Genomic DNA, 20,616 nt, shown 5'->3' with positions numbered 1-20,616 from the left:
CTGCTTGCTATGATATGCACTGACCACCAGGGTCAGGTGCTTCAACAGGTAGGTTAGCTTGCTGCTGGAGTCTGGCCAATCGAAATTGAGAGAGGAGTGGGCCTAAGCCATCAGTTGGACATCCCCTGAGGACTCCTGGACTGCGAGAGGGTGCAAGGCTGGGCTGAGGGACCCCTCCACACACACACCACCACCACCCCCACCGCCGAGTGCATGTATTTTGTGCACCAGGCCTCTAGTTAGAAATAAAAAGCTAAAAGGTATTTCCTTCAGTTAAATATAATTGGAACTTTTTACTATGTAACATGGCTTTTATAAATGCATGGTCCAATAATTTTACTCACGGTCAGTATTTAATAGCTCATTAATATTTTCCTCATCTCTGGCAATTAATTCTAAATTACAGAAATTATCCAACAGCTTTAATTTAAAAATGAAAGTAGATATTGATATAAAATTGGTGCTTTTTTATTTTAACAAAGTTGGATTTCAAGCACCATGCTGCCCGATCACACTTTACATTTGTGACTAGAAATTTCAAGTGGACTTTTGATGCCATAGCATTCTCTCCCAGCCCACTCACTCATTTCTCCTACCCCTCCACCTACTCCTCCAGCCTGCTTACAACAGATTTTTTTCCCCTATTTTAATGAGAGAAATGAAGCAATCAGAAGAGAATTTTCACAGCACTGCACCCACCGACTTGACCTTTCTACCTTTTACTATAGATTATCTGTGTTTCCAAATAAGCTATCCACTTGTGCATAAGACTCACTCACCTCTGGGAACAGCATTCCAGAAACTCTCCCCATTCTCTCCTTTTTCTTTCCATCAGATCATTCCCATAAATGTATAAACATGCTGAAATGTCTTCCATCTTCAAAATACTTCTCTTGGCACTACAACCACCACAGATTACCGTCCTATGTCTTTGACTCCCTTTGTAGCAAAACGCCTCAAAAACAGGCATCTACACTGGCTGTCTCAATTCCTCTTCATCCATTCTCTCTTAAATCCATTCTAATCAACATTTCACCCCAGCCTTCAACAATATTGTTCTTATCAAGATCAAAAAGACCTTCATATTGCTCAAATTAATGATCAGCTTTCAGTCTTTGTGTCACATGGGCAGTATTTGCTTTAGTTCATCCCCTCTCCTCCACAATGTATTTTCTTTTTTGACTTAGAAAGGACCTTCCTTTCTTGGTTTTACTACTATTTTGGTGGTGGCACATTCTCAGTTTTCTTTGCTGGTTCTTTCTCTTCTCCACTATCTTTTCTTTTTAAAAAAAATCTTTATTGTTTGTCTCCATAGGTAATGCATATTCTATATAATAAAGAGATAATATGCAAAAGGACTATCACGCCCTCGCACAAGATGGCCGCCCCCATGTGGTCACAAGATGGCCGTCACAAGATGGCCGGCAGGGGAGGGCAGTTGGGGGCAACCAAGCTGGAAGGGGAGGGCAGTTGGAGGTAATCAAGCCGGCAGGGAGGGCAGTTATGGGGGGACCAGGCCTGCAGGGGAGGGCAGTTGGGGGCAATTAGGCTGGCAGGGGAGCAGTTAAGTGTGGATCAGGCTAGCAGGGTAGTGGTTAGGGGTGATCAGGCTGGCAGGCAGAAGCAGTTAAGAGCAATCAGGCAGGCAGGCAGGCGAGCAGTCGGGAGCCAGCAGTCCTGGATTGTAAGAGGGATGTCCAACTGCCAGTTTAGGCCCGATCCCTGTGGGTCCCAGATTGGAGAGGGTGCAGGTTGGGCTGAGGCAACCCCCCTCCCCCAGTGCATGAATTTCATGCACCGGGCCTCTAGTATGCATATAAGATCTTTGTTTAATCTCTTCCCACCGCTTCCCTCTGAAAATTGTCAGTTTATTCCATTTCCATGCCTCTGACTATATTTTATTCACCAGTTTATTTTATTCATTTAATTTCTTATTCGTTTATTTTTACTTTTGTTGTTAGGTATGTATTTGTTGCCATTTTGTTGTTCATATTTTTTATCTTTTTCTTTTTCTTCTTCTTCCTCTTCTTAAAGAATGCCCTTCAACATTTCATATAATACTGGTTTGGTGGTGATGAACTCCTTTAGCTTCTTCTTATCTGTGAAGCTCTCTCTGACCTTCAATTCTAAATGATAGTTTTTCTGGGTAGAGTAATCTTGGTTGTAGTCCTTGCTATTCATCACTTTCAATATTTCTTGCCTGCCACTCTCATCTGGCTTGCATAGTTTCTGTTGAGAAATCAGCTGACAGTCATATGGGCATTCCCATGTAGGTAACTAACTGCTTTTCTCTTGCTGCTTTTAAGATTCTCTCTTTGTCTTTAGCCCTTGGCATTTTAATTATTATGTGTCTTGGTGTGGTCCTCTTTGGGTTCCTCTTGTTTGGGACTTTCTGTGCTTCCTGGGCTTGTGTGTCTATTTCTTTCACCAGATAGGAGAAGTTTTCTGTCATTATTTCTTTAAGTAGGTTTTTAATATCTTGCTCTCCCTCTTCATCTGGCACTTCCATAATGTGAATGTTGGTACACTTGAAGTTGTCTTAGAGGCTCCTTACACTATATTTTTGGATTCTTTTTTTCTTTTTGCTCTTCTGATTGGGTGGTTTTGTTTCCTCATATTTCAAATCATTGATTTGATTTTCAGAATCCTCTACTCTACTGTTGAATCCATGTATATTATTCTTTATTTCAGTTAGTGTATGCTTAATTTCTGAATGGTCCTTTTCCATTTTTTGCAGGTTTCTAGAAGATTCTTGAGTAACCTTATAACCATGGTTTTGAACTCTATATCCAGTAGTTTGCTTTCTTTCATTTCTTTTATTTGTGACATGTTTCTTTGTCTCTGCATTTTGGTTGCTTCCCTATGTTTGTTTCTATGTATTGGGTAGAGCTGCTATGTCTCCTTGAGTTGGTAGAGTGCCCTTGTGTAGTAAGTATTCTATAAGATCCAGTGGCTCAGCCTCCCCAGTCACCTGATCTGGGAACTCTAGGTGCACCCCTTTGTGGGCTGTGAGCACAGTCTTGTTGTAGCTGAGACTTGATTGCTATTGGTGTCACTGGCAGGAATTGACTTCCAAGCCAATTAGCTGTGATAACCAGCAGTGACTACAGTGGGAGAGCTGCTATGTAGGAGACACCCCTCTGGAGCAGGACTTTGGTGCTCACTGAGTCTTCCCCTTGAGTGTGTTGCTTACGGATGAGTATAATTGTAATCTGGATGGTCTCACACTGACCACTGGGTACACTGGTCTTGGGTCTCCAAGAAAATGTGAAGTCAGCCACTGCCTGGGCTACCCAGCAGGAGCTACAAAGAGATCTGCAGATTCCTCCTCTTTGTATCAGGTTTGGAAGTTCCCAGATGAGGCCCAGCTATGAAGCAAGGCAGGCTGGTGCTGGTGCCAGGTCTTGAGCCTTTTATTGATAAGTTTGGGGCTCCCTGACCCAGCTGCAGCTTGTTTGAGACACTTTAGCCTGAGCAAGGGCAGGCCATTCATATGCAAAATACACTGCACACAGCTTGGGTGGAGTTGTAAATTGGATGAGGCGGTGTCTTAGAGAATCACCAGGGCAGAGCAAACAGAAATGGTTGCCAGTCAGCCCTGTGACCTAGGAGGTCCCATCATAGGAACAATGATCCCTGTGAGCACCTCTGTCTGGGAGAAAGCCGCCTTGAGTTTCTGTCATGATGCCAGACAATCCAGTTTCTCCTCGTATGTGTCTGTGTCCCCCAGAGCCTTGCCCTGTGCTGGAGCTTAGAGGAATCAGGATCATGTAAGTTCAGTTTGTGGTGCTGGCCTTTTAAGAGGAACAGATGGGTCTCCAGCAGCCTCTGTGTCACTGAGCCCCAATCCACACTGGTTTTTACAGCCTGTATTTCTTATTGCCCATAGGGATTTCTTTTCCCAGCTCTGGGGCCCTGGGCTGGTTATCTGGTGTGGGTCTGGGACCCCTTGCTCCTTCTGGCAGCCTCCACAGAGATGATCTCCCTCCCGATTAAAAAAGCAGCACACATGGGTGCTGGACCAGCCCATTCCATGCCTCTGCACCTCCTACCAGTCTCAGTGTGCTTCCTTCTTTACTTCTTTAGTTAAAGGACTTCCATGCAGCCAGCTTTCCAACAGTTCTGGATGAAGGTTGCTCTGTGTTTTAGTTGTAATTTTGATGTGGTTGTGGGAGGTGGCGAGTACAGGCATTTACCTATGCCACCATCTTCCCCCTGTCTCCCTTCTCCACTACCTTTTAAAGTTGAAACATCCCAGGACTCCATCCTGGAACCCCTTCTCTGTTGGTCATCTCATCCAGGCTCATGGAGTTCAATGCTGTCCATAACCTGACAATTTCTAAATTTACATTCCCAACCCAGCTTTCTCTCTCCAAGTGCAAACTAACTTGTACATCCAACTGCCTACTCAGTACTTCACTGGATGTATGACAAACACCTCCAAGTTATTCTCACTAAAACTGAACTCTCTGTCTTGTATCCAAACCTGAGCCATCTGCATCTTCTCCATCTTGATTGAAGGAAAATTCGTCTAACTCCTCTCTTTTTCTCATACCCCACATCAAATTAACCTTCCCATTCAGATCCTTCCACTTCTCACAACTTCTATTAGAACTCTCCTACTGGGAGCACCCATCATCTCTCATCTGAATATTGCTGTAGCCTCCTAACTGGTCCCCCTACTTTCAACCCTGCCTGCATCCACACAACAGCCAGAGTGATCCTTTAAAAGCCTAAGTCAGATCATGAAAGTCTTCTGCTCAAATCCCTGCCATGGCTCCCCTTCTCTTTAGAGTAAAAGCCAAAACCCTTGCCCTGGCGTATCAAACACTGATCTGATTCCCTGTCACAGTTCTGATCTCCATCACCCTCACTCATTATGCTCCCGTCACACCAGCCTCCTGGCTACTACAAATGCCCAGCCGTGCTCTTGCTTCTTGCGGTAGTGCTTGCCCTTCCCTGTGTGTCGACTGCTCTTCCCCCAGACATCCTCATGGCTATCTTTCTTGTGTCATTCAAGTCTTTGCTTGTGTTCTGCCTCTTCAATGCGGCTTCCCCTGACCACCTCATTCAAACCTGTATCTACCTCTTCCCCAGCACTCCAATTTCCTTTACTCTGCTCTACATTTTTTTCTTTACATTCAAATTCTTTATTATAGCTGTTGTTTATTGTGTCTCTCTTTCCTATTATATTGATTTTATGAGAGCAGAGATCTTTGCGTAATCATTGATGTATTCCAGTTCCTAGAATGGTGCCTGGCCTGGCACATGATAGGTGCTCAAAAATATTTGTTGACTGATGAAATGAGCCCTAGAATTAGTAAAAATTAGAGCTGAAAGAGTCTTTAAAGATGATCTAGTTTATCATCCCCCAATAATAGCCACTAGTGTTTAGTCATCTGTAATTTATTTCATTTTTATTTTTTTAATCTAATAATGTTTTTCTCAATCCAATATATCCAAAATATTATCATATCAATATATAATCAGTATGAAATTATTAATGAAATATTTTATGTTCTTTTAATTTGTACTGTCTCCCTCCCCTCCATTTTCATTGAGATATACTTGATACATATATTGCAAAATGATTACTGTAAGTTTAGTTAAGATCCATCCCCTCCCATAGTTACACATTTCTTCAATGTGATGAGAGCTTTTAAATTTCTTTTAAACTGATCATCTGTAGTTATATTTGCTAAGGATTTTTTTTAAGTCCCTGAAATATTAGTAATAGATTGTTTTCTGTGAATTGTGCAACTTTATGATTTAAATGTTGTATGTCTATTAAATACATCTAGTTGATTTTAGGAAAATCAGATTTCTATGCAAGTATATTTTATAGTGAAATAATTACCTCTGAGATATTGGTATTTCATCCTAATTTTAAAAACAAAAACCTGTAAAAATAACCATACAATTCAAATAATTGTTCATTAATGGCAATTTAATTCCCTCTGCTGAATCTAAAGCATCAGAAATTGGAAAAAATTTCCAGGAATTAGTGAATTGTTTTACAATGTAAAAATGCCTTTTACAGCTTACCAGTAAAACTGAATAAAACTGCTTTGTCATCACAAAACAGAAATAGTTTCAAGAAGTCATTTTTAAAATTGTATTTGTATTCTTGATTTTTTTAAATTACTAAAATTAAAAATATAATAAAAACATATGAGTACAGAAAAACAGGACAATTATTTCTCATGGTAATTTTAAAAGACTAATAAATTTTATTTGAAAAACACCTAGAACAAGACATACTGATTCTTTGGATGGATATGTGACAATGTGAAAATTGTGTCAATACACGTAGGTAGTTTGATAAATAAGCTGAGACTTTGAAATATGAAAATTATTTGCAATCGCTTTGCAAGAGATGAAACAGCAGATGTTGAAACTGAGGCCTTTAACTTCAATGTGCAAATCCAGTTGTAACTTCCTCAGTTTTCCAACCTTCACATCAACTTTAATAAGATCTAATTTGATAAATTTCATAAATATTCATACTCAGAACATTATTACTCTCTCAAAATTAATCATACTAACCATAATGTTTCTATCTCCATTTGTTTATGCTTTTATGAATGCACTTAATTTACAATATCTTGTATTATAGTCACTTCTGTTTTGTAGCTTATATATAAACTAGGGGCCCAATGCATGAATTTGTGCACCTTGAAAGGAACTGTGGGCCACGAGGCTGTGGTGGGCACAGGGGCAGGTCTCAGCCCATCCTCCCTGCCCCCGCCCAGCCCCTCCCACCATGACCTCCTGGTCCCCTGTCTGCTGGAAGCCCCATTCCTGCTGCCGCTCCCACCCACTGATGGCACCGGCTCTGCTCACACCTGCTGACGGTGTGGAGCCATTGGAGCCGGCGCCAGCAGCAGGTGAGAGCAGGGCCGGCGCCGTCAGTGGGTGTGAGCAGTGGCTGATGCCCCGATGACCCCTCAGGAGCAGGGGAGGTGGAGAAGCCCTGAGAGGTGGAGAAGCAATCAGGGCTGGCAGTTACTGCTTGCACCCACTGACTGTGCCGAGTGATCGGGGCTAGCACTGGGCACTGGCAGCGGGTGTGAGTGTGGCTCTGGCGCCAGCAGCAGGTATGAGCAGGGCCAATGCTGGCAGCAGGTGCGAGGCTGGGTGGGACTACAGCGTGTGGGAGCAAAGAATTTTCAGTAACCACCAGAGGCTCAACCCAATGTCAGCTACCAACGCCGCCCCGCCTTGGTCTGGCACCCCCACTCACCTGCTCCACCATCCCGCTGCTGCCAATGCCCACCATGTTCCATGCTCTGCCACCTGCTGCCAACCCCCGCCATGGTCCATGAGTGCCCCCTGGTGGTCAGCACACGTCATAGCGATGGTTGTTTGGTTGTTCGGTTGTTCCGCCATTCAGTCTATTTGCATATTAGTGTTTTTTATATATAGACTAGAGGCCTGTTGCATGGAAATTCATGCACTCGGGGGAGGGGGGTCTCCCTCAGCCCGGCTTGCACCCTCTCACAATCCGGGACCCCTGGGTAGGGTCCCTCGAGTCCCTAAGCCTAGCCTGAGATCAGGGCCTATTGGGGCTTTCCTTCCCGCAGCTGCAGACAGCTGGCCTCACCCCCGCTGATGCCCCTGCTTGCCATGTGTGCAGCGCTGTCCCCCCTCCCCAGTAGCCTCCCTCTGCAGGCGACAGGCTGGGGTGATGGCTTGGTTGGCCTGGGCCTCCCTCTTTCTTTGCTAGGGGGTGGGGCCAGCCCTGCGAGGAGCCGTCTGACTACCTGATCGCCCCTCACCACTGGCCTGCCTACCTGATCGTCCCTAATCATTTGCCTGCCTACCTAATCGCCCCTAACCGCTGGTCTGCCTACCTGATCACACCAAAACACTCTGCCTGCCTGCCTGATTGCCCCTAACCACTTGCTTGGGGGTGGGGCCAGCTCGCGAGGGGCCATTGTGGTCTGGTCTCTGGTCGTTTCAGTCGTGATGCCTCTGGCCTTTTATTATATAGAATATTACCTCCTCTATTTGCCTGTATGCTAAGAGTTAGAGGAGTCTCTAATTTCATTCAGGAAAATTCATCAACATTTATTAAGTTATAATCATGCTTGGCAATTTGAGAGTTGGAAAAATCTCTATAGCCTTGCGTCTTATAAAAATATTACTGTCACTTTATCTTCTGCATTAAACATCAGATAACTACTGTAAGTTGTTTCTCCTTCAAAAGTGTTATGCTTAAGAATTTTCTTATAATTGCTAAACAAGAGAGATCATAATCATAGAAGAGATCTTCCTACAAACAATGGAATAAACTTCAAAAAAACCACCTTGCTATCTACTAGAACTGACTGTGTAAGTGCCACATCAACCAAAGAATGCCTTTTTTGTTTTTCAGTTTCCATCTTCAATGTGGAAGCAAGCACTCCTTACCTTAACGAAACTCATCCGGATAGTGCACATCTTAGTTAACTCATAGACGACTTCAAATCCATGGTGAACTGACTGAGCAAGCAGCTGAGCAAAGAGCTGGTTGTTGAAGATCTTGAGGCTACAACCACTGGGGATCTTGCAGACAGAGGCTGGGTGGAAACCGTGCTGATAGTTGCAGTTTCGACTCTGGACAAAGATGCTGCTGTCGCTCACACACTCAGCATAGACCTCTCCCCCGACGTAATATAAATGCACACCTATGAGGCAAAAACAGTCTTCAAATACCTGCACCACCTTTAGCTTAGCTGTACCACCATTCTCTTCTCACTGACATTTGTAACCTGAAGAAATGTGACTATCTACTGTGAAATTAATTTTCATATCACCAATTACAGATTAGTAAGATATGTGACCTAAATGCCAACTTGTTTTAATTCTAATTTGTGCTTTTTCCATGAGTCCATTTAAAATAAAAGTGGATTGCAACCCATGTTTACCATTACTTTACAGAACAGGTAAATCAGCTCCTTCCATCATTTTCTCAATCTCACATTCATTCACTCTAAGAGTAAGATCACCCAGCAGGTATGGCTCAGAGGTTGAGTGTTGACCCTTGAATCAGGAGGTCACAGTTTGATTTCTGGTCAGGGCACATGCCCGAGTTGCAGGCCTGATTCCCCCCTAGGGGGCGTGCAGGAGGCAGCTGATCAATAATGTTTCTCTCTTATCGATGTTTCCATCTCTCTATCCCACTCCCTTCCTCTCTCTCTAAAAATCAATAAAAACATATTTAAAAGAATAAATAAAAGTAAGCTCATAATATTTAATACAAAAAGAAAACTTAATGCATAAAATATCAAATAGCCCTTCTGGTACATATATAAGTAAAAAAATTAAAACTGGACACAGTAATATGAAAAATATTACTTAAGTGTATACACTAAACCCACTTCAGAGGAAACAATAAATGAAGTTTAAATTTTATTTTACCAACAATTATAAATCCATTTCTCTTCATAAATATCTAAAAGAGACCTAATTCATTTTAAAGCTTATCAACTTATAATATAGAACATAGAAATAATGCCTATTTTTTACTTATAAACAAAGAAATGCCACATTTTCAGATATAGACAATCAAAACATAGTTTATGTTACTTTCTCCCACATTATTGGAATTAAAAGGCACTGCTCACATTAATTTTTACTCCAAATTAAATGTGCGTTATTTCCCTTCAAATTTCTGGTTTTGGAATTCAACATAAATTTATAGCAAGTTCCTGGGGTTAGATAAAATGAAGAATGTCTAGTCTGTAGATATTAAATACCAGAACAAATTTTCTCCAACCTTTTAACGGAAATAAAATTCTCTACCACTACTACATGATTGTAAATTCAATCATCCTGCAGTTATAGGATATTCCTAGAAATGAACTAGAATATACTTACAGTGCTATATTTTAGATTGCCTCAAAATAAAGAAAATTTTTAAATAGAATTTATAGCCCATCAGGGGTTCTCAGATCCAAATTTGCATAACTTTGCATTTAGGAAACTTTACTGAGACAGTTGCTGAATTTCTTTGTCAGGTTCTAAGTAGCACTTGAGGGCATTTGTATGTGAATACCTCCCAACATATCTATTGTCTCCTTTTCCCATCTTCTTTCCCTTAATACAATTTTAGAAAATAATGGTTTTCAGGATTATGTATTCCAACCATATCACTCAGAAGAAACTGATCCAGGGTCACACAGATAAAGCACAGCTGTTGATATTCAGGCTAAGGTTCCCCTCTCCCTACACAGATCAAACCGCTCCTCTCTTCTCTCAGCCTTCCTCTCCCTTTTCTTTCTCATATCCATTATTCATTCTCCCTGAATGGCTTGGGGTCTGACACCCATGGCCCAGCCCTGAGGTGTAGGCAGAAGTATGTTCCTAATTGGCTAGGATATAGTTACTTGGTTGGACTGACATGTTGGAGATTATGGAAAGGCACCTCCAAACCCTGACTTCCTTGAACAACTCTGAACTCCAGGTGGCAGGCCTGCCTCTGGGGTGCTTGTGGTGTTTCATAAAAAAAAGAAAGAAAGTAAGTTAGTGAGAGAGGTGTTAGGTAGGAGTTAGACATGAGCAGCTGGGGTGGGGCCTGCCCTGGGGTCCTGAACAGGGGTCAGACTAACATTGCCTTCAGATCATTTCTCTATGGACAGCCAGCATCCAGTAGAACACCAGCGGGTAGGTTTGGAACCAGTGGGTTTTTGGCGCAAGCTCAGAAGAAAATGACATGACCTCAATGTGACCTTACTAGGGTCCTGGACCAATTATAATAAAATTGGCATTGTGGTTTTGGACACACACACACCTCTTAATACATTTTTCTGTATGCATTATGGGTAAGAGAATGTGTGGGAAAAATATAGTTATATAACTCTTTTTTGTCAATCATCCCTGAATGCAAATGAAAGTCTCCACCCAGAAAATCCCTCATTTAAACCATATAACCCAGGAGTTCAAGGTCATTGTCTCTCTTGACTGGCCCACTACTCATTTATCTTCAATAAGCCCCACTTTGCTTTACTTTCATTTTCGTTGACCTTAAAATATTTTCTGCATTGACAAGAAGAACCGGACTCCCAACCAATAACCCTAATTGGTAATATCTTTTTGGCACCACAACTTGGATTTCACAAACTGTAAGTCCTCTGGCCACGAGGCTGGAGAAAAGACTACTCTTCCTTCTTGTCCAGGATTGGGAGGTCAAGGCAGTAATTCTAGTTAAAAAGGGATAACTGCCTGCCAGTGGAAAACTAAAATAACTATGAGCACCTGGAGATGAATTGACACCAAAGATATGAGGCACATCTTCCTTCCAGTCTGTGTAAGCAGACACTCTCAGTGACTGAGGGTCCTTGTGGAGGTGTCAGAGGATCTCCCTGGTGACATGCAGGAGCCTCAAAGGGACTCAACAATACAATTGTAATTAAACTTTGACCCATATGAGCAGTGCATATAAGGTTTGGTCACCCAGCACTCCAAGTCCTCATGGTGGTTTTAGACAGCCGTGAGAGAAACTGAGACACGTAAAAGGAGAGAGGATGACCATCAGGCTTTACTGCCTCTTGGAGCCACCTCCAAAAGCACCACACCCTGACCCACCACATTGATACCCAAGAATTCTGCTCGCAGTCATGACTCCAACTCATCTACATTCTTGGCATATAATTCTCATCATTCATGCATTGTTAGAATTTAATACACCTCTCCTGCCCAACCAGACTCTCTTTACCTACACTCTAGCTTGCCTCTTGGCTACTACTGTTTCTAGGAAATCTATCTGTCCTCTTCCAGGTAGGCCTATGGGTAAATCTTTCTGTCTATCACCTAGAAAATCTCTCAGGGTTTAACAGGGTCAAGTCTCTATAGCATTTGGCGGGAAGTGCCATGGTAAATTTCTACAGTATCATGGGTTATGACAGGCACAGAGTTCTCACAATTTGGACAATGTAAGAACTCTCAGAGTATGGTGTAGACATCATCAAAGGAATAGGAGAGACACAGACTATAAGATATGATGCAGAAGTCCAAGGTACAAAACAAGTAAAAGGTAAAGGACACCATAAATTTACCTCAAACTGTTAGGTAGAAAGTTAGACATGAGCAGCTAGGGTGGGGCCTGCCCTGGATCCTGTAAAGGGGTCAGACCAACATTGCCTTCAGCTCATTTCTCTATGGGCAGCCCAGCATCCAGTAGAACACCAGTGGGCAGATTCAGAACCAGCGGGTTCTTGGCGCAAGCTCAGAAGAAAATGACATGACCTCATTGCAACCTTACTAGGGTCCTGGACTAATTATAATAAAATTTGCACTGTGGTTTTGACTCTCCTCGCCCCCCCGCCCCTGCCACCTAGGGTCTTTCTGTGTGCATTATGGTAAGGACATGTGCAGAAAAATATAATTATATAAACCTTTTCTGTCAATCATCCCTGAATGCAAATTAAAGTTTCCACCCAGAAAATCCCTCATTTAAACCATATAATCCAGCAGTTCAGGTCCATTCTCTCTCTCTCTCTCTCTCTCTCTCTCTCTCTCTCTCTCTCTCTCTCTGAACAACATGATGAACAAGCCAGTTTGGGTCCAACCGAGCTACATGGAATGCCCCACTTTGCCACTCACAACTCAGTGACTCTTGCCTGGCTGGGCTGCATGCAAAGCTTCTCTCTCACCACGGCTGCTGGGATCCTGGCACGCCCTCACACACTTCCTCCCAGCCCATTCTCACCTGAACAAGAAAGCCCACTAGAGAAAATTTAGAAAATGCAGAGACACCGAAAATAAAAATCAGCCACAAATCTACAGCCCAGAAATAACAAAAGCTAAATATGTATTATATATCTTTCAGTCTTTTACGTGCATTTTAAAAGCAAAATTAGAATCATACTCTATAGGATTTTTCTAACTTTTTTCATTTATTAGTATATTGTGAACACTTTCTTATGATATTAAGTATTTTGCAACATCAAGTTTAATAACTGCAATAGTATGACATTCTATGTTAATTTTTATTTTATTTTTAGGATTTGCTTTTGAATGAGAAGTCTTACCCATGTTCAAAGGCAGAATGGAAAGGGCATTTTAAGAAAGGAAAAAAAAGTCTTTTGGAAAAGGAAGCAATCCAAAAATCACCTTGAAGTGCAAATCCTCTTTCTAAAGAATTGAGAAACCAAAATCTGGTCCCAGGATAATTCCTTTCATAAAACAGGAAGAATTACTGGAATTCTACAGAACTTGAGCTAGAAGGTAAAAAACTAGCTCTAAGAACAATTCACTGATTTGGTACACATGATGATTTTCAGGAAAGTTTTGATTTGCCCCAAAAGTTCAAGAATTGGGGTTAATGCCTCAAGAATTATCATAACTACCGACTCCTTCCCCCCACTAACTAGGGGAAGAACAAACATCTGACAGGACAAATGCAACATGTCTATACATGCAAAAGTGAAATGTGCTTGTCTTGTTCAAGTGTCATTTTCATGCCAAGAACCTAGTACAGGCTCATTATGAAGAGTTAACTTCAGTTTAGCACAAATCCTAAGTGCTCATAGATGACTGTACTATTGATTATGATTATCTTAAGTCATGCTTTCTCAGTATATATAACCCTACCTCAATTATCTTAAGAGCATATCTCTGCTCATGCAGTTAATTCAAAATGTGGTTTTCCTAATTATTTGGAAATAGGGGTCATCCTAAAAGCCACTGTAAAAAAGCAGGCAAGTATTATACTCCAATGACCTAGACTGGCTATTCATTCCATCATTACCAAATTGCAGGAAATGGCCTTTGCTTTATTTTGGGCAGTCACATATAGGTATTGTATGTCAGTAGTTCTTTTTTCTATAAAGATCCTTATTATTCTCCCATGGGCCTCTGTGTAACCCTCCGTGCAGTACTCCTTTTCTAGAATATTTTTTGAAGGAAAACATAAAATCTTCTCTAATTAACATTTTAAAAGTAAATCACTATGAAATGCAAGTGTTTATTGTTAGTAGAGCCTTATTTCAATATCTCTGACTTGACTATGAGGTACCACTGCTGTGGCATATACTACGTATTTGCATTACATATTGAAAGGCTCAGTTCATCAAACAATGCATTATGAGGGGTATCAAGATAAAAAAGCAGGAGGGGTCCCTCCCTTCCAGAGTGGGGAGCAACTGGGCCTGGAAAAGAGAGCCAGGGGTGCAAATCTCTGGCATCACTCGTGTGACATGTGTAAGCTACTGAACTCTGAGCTTCAGTTGTCTCATCTGTGAAATGGGACTAAGAAAATCTAATGTGCAGGGTTACTATAAAAATAATACACGCAAGTATTAGTAATCAGTGGGGGTAGGTATTAGTCATTTGAAAGAGTTCAAGTGGTTTGCCTAGTTTTCAGGGAAGAATATGGATAGACTTTATACTAGAATACATTGTTCCAGGTTCTTTTTTTTTTTTTTAACATGTTTTATTGCCTTTTTACAGAGAGGAAGGGAGAGAGATAGAGTTAGAAACATCGATGAGAGAGAAACATTGATCAGCTGCCTCCTGCATACCCCCTACTGGGGATGTGCCCGCAACCAAGGTACATGCCCTTGACCAGAATTGAACCTGGGACCCTTGAGTCCGCAGGCCGACGCTCTATCCACTGAGCCAAACCGGTTAGGGCTGTTCCAGGTTCTTCAGGGTATTGCCTCTGATATTTAATTGGTAGTCTCTGGTATGCTAGCACCAATTTGCTAATGACAATTTAAATCGTTTTGCTAGCAAGGTCAGAGTAATAGGTTCTATTCTTTTTGCACCAGCTAACTGTTGCAAGGCCATAAATAAATAGTTGGTACTTGTCCTACCATCTAACAGACTTGTCCTACTGTCTCACAGTGTGTTCTATTAGACAGAAAGCAGGGTGAAAGAGCATGGGTGAGTGAATCAGCATAGTGGTGATGGCCACCAGAGAGAACAACTTGAAGTACATGCTCTGCTGAGAGGGTGGTAGCATTAACGTCCTTAGGAGGGTCAGCCATCTGAGCTAACTTAAGTGGCAAGGAACACAGCCCGGAAGTGGTCTCTAAGCTAACTGATAACTATTGAGGGAAGAAATGGCTGGGGTAGAAACCTTCCACCTTGCCCCTCTTCTACAGTTTAACATTACCATAGCACTCATGTGATCCTTTTAAAGTGAAAACTAAGATCAGTGAACTCAATTTAAATCTATTTTCCCATTTCTCACAGAGTCACAGAAGAAACATTCAAAGCAGACAGGATCTGGTTCTGCTTCTTCTATGACTTCCCCACCTGCTTACTCACTCTGTTCCACTCACCCTGGCTTCCCACCTGTTTCGATAGTATGCCAGGGCCTTTGCAACTGCTGTTCCCTTTGCTTGGAAAGCATTCCCCAGATATTCACACTGCTAATTTCCTCTTTAGCTCCCTGCCCCAATGTCACCTTCTTAGGAAGGACTTCCCTGGCTACCCTGTTGTAAATTATAACATGCTCTCCCCTACTCACTTCCCCTCCTTTGTTTAACTCTAAACACTTATCATTGGACATATTATATATGTTACTAGTAGCTCTGTGCATGAATCCGTGTGCCAGTAGCTCTCTGCAGGGCCTGGCTGCACCGTGCCCACTGCCCAGAGGCTCTCTGCGGCCCAGAGGCCCATCCGTTTTATCTGTTATACAGTCTTGGTTCTGGCATTTGCATGCTTGGTGTAGCAGGAATGGGAAGAAAACACCCCATTCATTTGTGAAGTGCCCAGAGCCATGTCTTTCAGATTTCCCCAAGTGGAATTCTGCACATCTCCTTGGGCCTCCAGCACTGCTAGCTTGCACACCTCTTTCCCTCCAATTAAAATGAGTAAGTCACAGGGATGACATGCTCCTGTCAGCACTCACTCAGGTAAATTGAGTGAGTTCTGACAGGGGCCCATCCATGGCTGGGCACAGAACGCTTGCCTCATCGCCATGGCGACGAAGCAAGCATTCCGCCAGGCCACTCACACTGCCTGTTCTCAGTGACCACCCCCTGGGACTGGGGGACGCCGGCGCGGCTGAGAGGATTGGGTGCCACCATCTTTGTGATGGAGTGACAGTTAATTTGCATATTACCCTTTTATTAGATAGGATTTCTTGTCTGTCTTTCCTTAGTAATACGTGATTCACAAGGCAGGAATTTTTCATCCTTTTTGTTTGTTAGGTTTTGGTTTGTTTCCCACTGATGCATCCCTAGGAGCAGAATAATCTGGCTAAGAGCAGATGCTCAATAAATTTTGGGGAGATGAATGAGTATCTCTGAAATCTAAGTGTCTCTATTAATTAACTCATAGAACAAGTTGATTTATTCTCTAATTAAGGAGTGCATTGTATTGCAAATTTATTCAGGCTGGTTCTCCAGGAAGCCCTGATACTCTGAACCAAATAATCCACAAGAGTACCTAAAAAAAATCCCCTGACCTCATAGAAGACTGGTAACTCTTGCTTTAAAAATATTCCAAGCCAGACCTGGCCTGTGTGGCTCAGTTGGTTGGGTGTCATCCATGCACCATGTGAGGGTGGACTGCCCTTCCATCCAAGTAAGCACTTAGTTAAGCTTTCTAAAGCTCTCCCTCCTATGGTTCCTTATCCCTATGGATCAGGTCTCAGCCAACAACACAGAACACCAACTCTTCATGTCCATATCAGCAGCACTTTGAACAAGCTGCTTACAGAAAGATTCCCAGAATGCACTCAATACTTCTTCAATATTTTAACTCTATCTTTGGATCAAGTGGCATCAAGTAGAAGTCTAATATGTAGACCAATCTGAAAAGTCCCTCAGCAAACAGCTCTACAATATTACATTTTAATGTTCTGCCTTTAGATTTCACTTGCAGATTCCTATAAAAAACATTTGAAAGTAAAACCATACCTGAGAAATTTGTTTAAAAATTCAGTCAAAAGAAAAGTATTATTTCCTTTGAGGAGCTGTTATGTTTCCCCCTTTGTAATAAAAATTACATTATAGGAGAAGAACCAAGATGGCGGCATAGGTAAACACCTGAATTTGCTGTCTCGCACAACCACATCCAAACTACAACTAAAAGGAAAAACGGATTTCATCCAGAACCACGGGAAGGCTGGCTGAGAGGAAGTTCTACAACAAGAGGGAAAGAGAAAAGTGCATCTAGACTGGTAGGTGCAGAGGTGTGGAAGAGCGAAGGTACGAAGGCGTGTGTGGAAATAGGCTGGCAACTGAGTACGCTGTGTTCTTTTTCAATTGGGAGGGAGATACAAACTCCTGACTGCTCTGCACTCCAGTACCGGGTGAGACTCTGGAGACCCAGACTCATATGGGGAGAAACTGGGCTGTCTGGCATTGGGCTGGAACACAAGGGTGGCTTTCTCTCAGAGGTGGTCTCAGTGTTCATTGTTCCTGCATGGGGCCATGGGACACAGAGACCCAGGGACCTATTGGGGCAGGGCCATTGGGCAACCATTGCTGTTTGCACTGCCCCATGATTCCCTGAGGCCACCCCCACCCAATTTACAACCCCACCCAAGCTGTGCACAGAGGCGTTTGCATATGAATGACCTGGCCTTTTGCAACCTAACCTAACAAACTGCAGCTGAGTCAAAGAACCCCAGAGCTTCCAAAAGAAGGCCTAAGGCTCGTCAGCAGCCTGCAATGCTTCACAGCTGTGCCTCATTTGGGCATCTCCAAACCTCAAACTAAGAGGAGGAATCTGCAGATCTCTCTGTAGCTCCTATTGGGTGGCCTCAGACAGTGGTTGATTTTGCACCTCCTTGGAGATCGAAGAGCCAGTGCACCCAGTGGTCAAAGTGAGACCATCCAGATTACAACTCTTCAGATCCATAAGCGACACACTCAGCGGGGAGACTCAGTGAACACCAAAGCCCCACTGAAGCAAGTCCTGCCCCATAAGGGTATTTCCAGCTCAGCAGTTCTCCCATTGTAGACACAACTGGTCCTCACAGCCAATTGGTCTGGAAGTCAATTCCACCCAGTGATACCAACAGCAATCAAGGCTTATCTACAACAAGACTGTGCACACAGCCCACAAAGGGGTGCACCAAGAGCGTCCACCTCAGGTAACTGGGGAGGCTGAGCCACTGGGCCCTATAGAACACCTAGCACACAAAGCCACTCTATCAACAGAGGGAAGCAGCCAAAATGCGAAAACAAAGAAACAGGTCACAAATGAAAGAAATGAAGGAAATCAAACTACTGGATATAGAGTTCAAAAGCACAGTTATAAGGTTACTCAATAATCTTCTAGAAACCTCTGAGAAATATAGTGAGACCCTCAAGGATATGAAAAAGGACCAACTAGAAATTAAGCATACACTGACTGAAATAAAGAATAATATACAGAGACCCAAAAGCAGACTAGAGAATCCCAAGAATCAAGTCAAAGATTTGAAATATGAAGAAGCAACAAACACCCAACTGGAAAAGCAAAAAGAAAAATAATCCAAAAATATGAAGATAATGTAAGGAGCCTCTGGAACAACTTAAAGCATACCAACATCTGAATTATGGGGGTGCCAGAAGAAGAGAGAGAGTAAGATACTGAAAACCTATTTGAAGAAATGACGACAGAAAACTTCCCCACCTGGTGAAAGAAATAGACTTACAAGTCCAGGAAGTGCACAGAATCCCAAACAAAAGGAATCTAAAGAGGATCACACCAAGACATATCATAATTAAAATGCCAAGAGCAAAAGACAGAGAGAGAATCTTACAAGCAGCAAGAGAAAAACAGTTAGTTACTTACAAGGGAGTACCCATACGATTGTCAGCTGATTTCTCAACAGAAACTATGCAGGCCAGATGGGAGTGGCAAGAAATATTCAAAGTGATGAATAGCAAGAACCTACAACCAAGACTGCTCTACCCAGCAAAGTTATCATTCAGAATTGAAGGTCAGGTAAAGAGCTTCACAGATAAGAAAAAGCTAAAGGAGTTCATCATCACCAAACCAGTATTATATGAAATGCTGAAAGGTATTCTTTAAGAAGAGGAAGAAGAAGAAAAAAGGTAAAGATAAAAATTATAAACAACAAATACATATTATCAACAAGTGAATCTAAAAATGAAGCTAATAAAAAATATGATGAACAGAATAAACTGGTGAATATAATAGAATCAGGGGCATAGAAAGGGAGTGGACTGACAATTCTCGAAGGGAAAAGGGTGTGGGGGGTGAGGGAAGAGACTGGACAAAAATCGAACACCTATGATCCCCAGTAGGTGGCATGCAGGAAGCAGCTTATCCATGTTTCTCTCTCATCATTTATGTTTCTATCTCTCTCCCTTCCTCTCTCTGAAATTAATAAAAACTCTTTTAAACATTATATTATAGATTGAGGTCCCTTTTCTGATCTCCCTGTCAAGAAACCTATAGTGAAATTTTAATTATAATCACAATGCTAACCCTAAGGATGACATGCTTGTATTTTTCTCTGTCTCCTTTACCCCCAGTTTCTGATTTTCTAATTTTCAGTTATCATTTCATTGCAAAGGTTTCTTGGAAGCCACTTCAAAACTACATGGGAAAATACAGAATATGAATAAAAATAAAGTAATTGTCACCATTAAGAGTCAACATCAATGAATGAATTAAATGAATGCTTTTAATCAATGGCTTGTACATTTCCTACAACAGGAGGCACTCAGGAGGCATGTTAGGAAGAATATTAGAATGCATCGCCACATGAAATAATGAAAGAAAAGGCTCCTGTGGCTCCTTTCCAAAGGTGGTCTGAGTGCTGGATGGGAAGAGAAAAGATCAATTGGCTCTCAAGTTTCTTTACACCTGTGATTCCAGAACAGTCTGACATGATAGTGGACAGGGAGGTATCACTGAGACACTACCAACTATTCTAAAATAAAAGAAAATGATTTAAAGATCCTCAACCAGGCCTGCCACTTAACCATTGACTCTGCCAATAAAGGAAGCTTCAAAAACATCATTGGCCAGACCCCATAGAGGCTTGTGCCATGGGCTGTTGTAACAATGCCTGGACACAGGAGAGCCCCAGTCATTCCCAAAAATAAATAACTCAGGATGTTTAACTCCCTAGCTTCTAAGTCTCCAAAGGTAACTTTACCTGATATAAATAATCAGCCAGCCAGAATTATTCTTCTTCAGAAGTTATCTAGCCTCTTTGGGCAACTCAAAAATAATCCACAATCCTTTTATTTAATAACTAGAGGCTTGGTGCATGAAAATTCATGCACTAAAAGGGAGGGGGGTCCCTCAGCCCAGCCTGCCCCCTCTCACAGTCTGGGAGTCCTCAGGGGCAAGAGGCGACCTGGCAATCAAGGGAAGGTGACGCCCACATCACACCTCTACTGCTGCCACTGCCAACAGTGCAAGCCTCAACCGGCCCTGGTTACCTGAGCCTTGGGTGGCCCTGGGCGGCTGGGCAGCCGCCATCCAAGGCTTGCCTGTGCCTCAGGCCGGCCCTGGGCAGCTGGGAGACTGAGGGTGGGTCTGGCCACACCACGTGCCTGGCCCCCTGCCCCCCAAGCGGGGCTGAAAGGACTGGGGGACTCTGGCAGGGCTGAGGGAACTGAGTGCCTCCATCTTTGTGATGGTGTGATGGTCAATTTGCATATTCACTCTTAATTAGATAGGATTTCATCCTGTATTCCCATTTATCAT

At 42.5% G+C, this 20,616-nt stretch overlaps 2 protein-coding genes across 2 annotated transcripts in view; one reads left to right on the top strand and one right to left on the bottom strand.

Moving 5' to 3' along the window:
- Positions 1–8,562, top strand: part of RFXAP (regulatory factor X associated protein) — a 60,628-nt gene extending 52,066 nt beyond the window's left edge. Inside the window, exon 4 of the mRNA XM_054720368.1 lies at positions 8,378–8,562. Coding sequence (XP_054576343.1) covers positions 8,378–8,417 — 40 coding nt within the window. The 3' untranslated portion in view covers positions 8,418–8,562. The remainder of the gene's footprint in view (positions 1–8,377) is intronic.
- Positions 1–20,616, bottom strand: part of SMAD9 (SMAD family member 9) — a 43,206-nt gene that overhangs the window by 4,047 nt on the left and 18,543 nt on the right. Inside the window, exon 4 of the mRNA XM_008160304.3 lies at positions 8,413–8,669. Within this exon, the coding sequence (XP_008158526.1) occupies positions 8,413–8,669 (257 nt within the window). The remainder of the gene's footprint in view (positions 1–8,412; positions 8,670–20,616) is intronic.

This window comes from Eptesicus fuscus, chromosome 8 (assembly GCF_027574615.1).
Source record: "Eptesicus fuscus isolate TK198812 chromosome 8, DD_ASM_mEF_20220401, whole genome shotgun sequence".
Taxonomy (NCBI): Eukaryota; Metazoa; Chordata; class Mammalia; order Chiroptera; family Vespertilionidae; genus Eptesicus; species Eptesicus fuscus.
The sequence above is the reverse complement of the archived record's forward strand: the minus strand, read 5'-3'. Positions and strand labels throughout refer to the sequence as shown.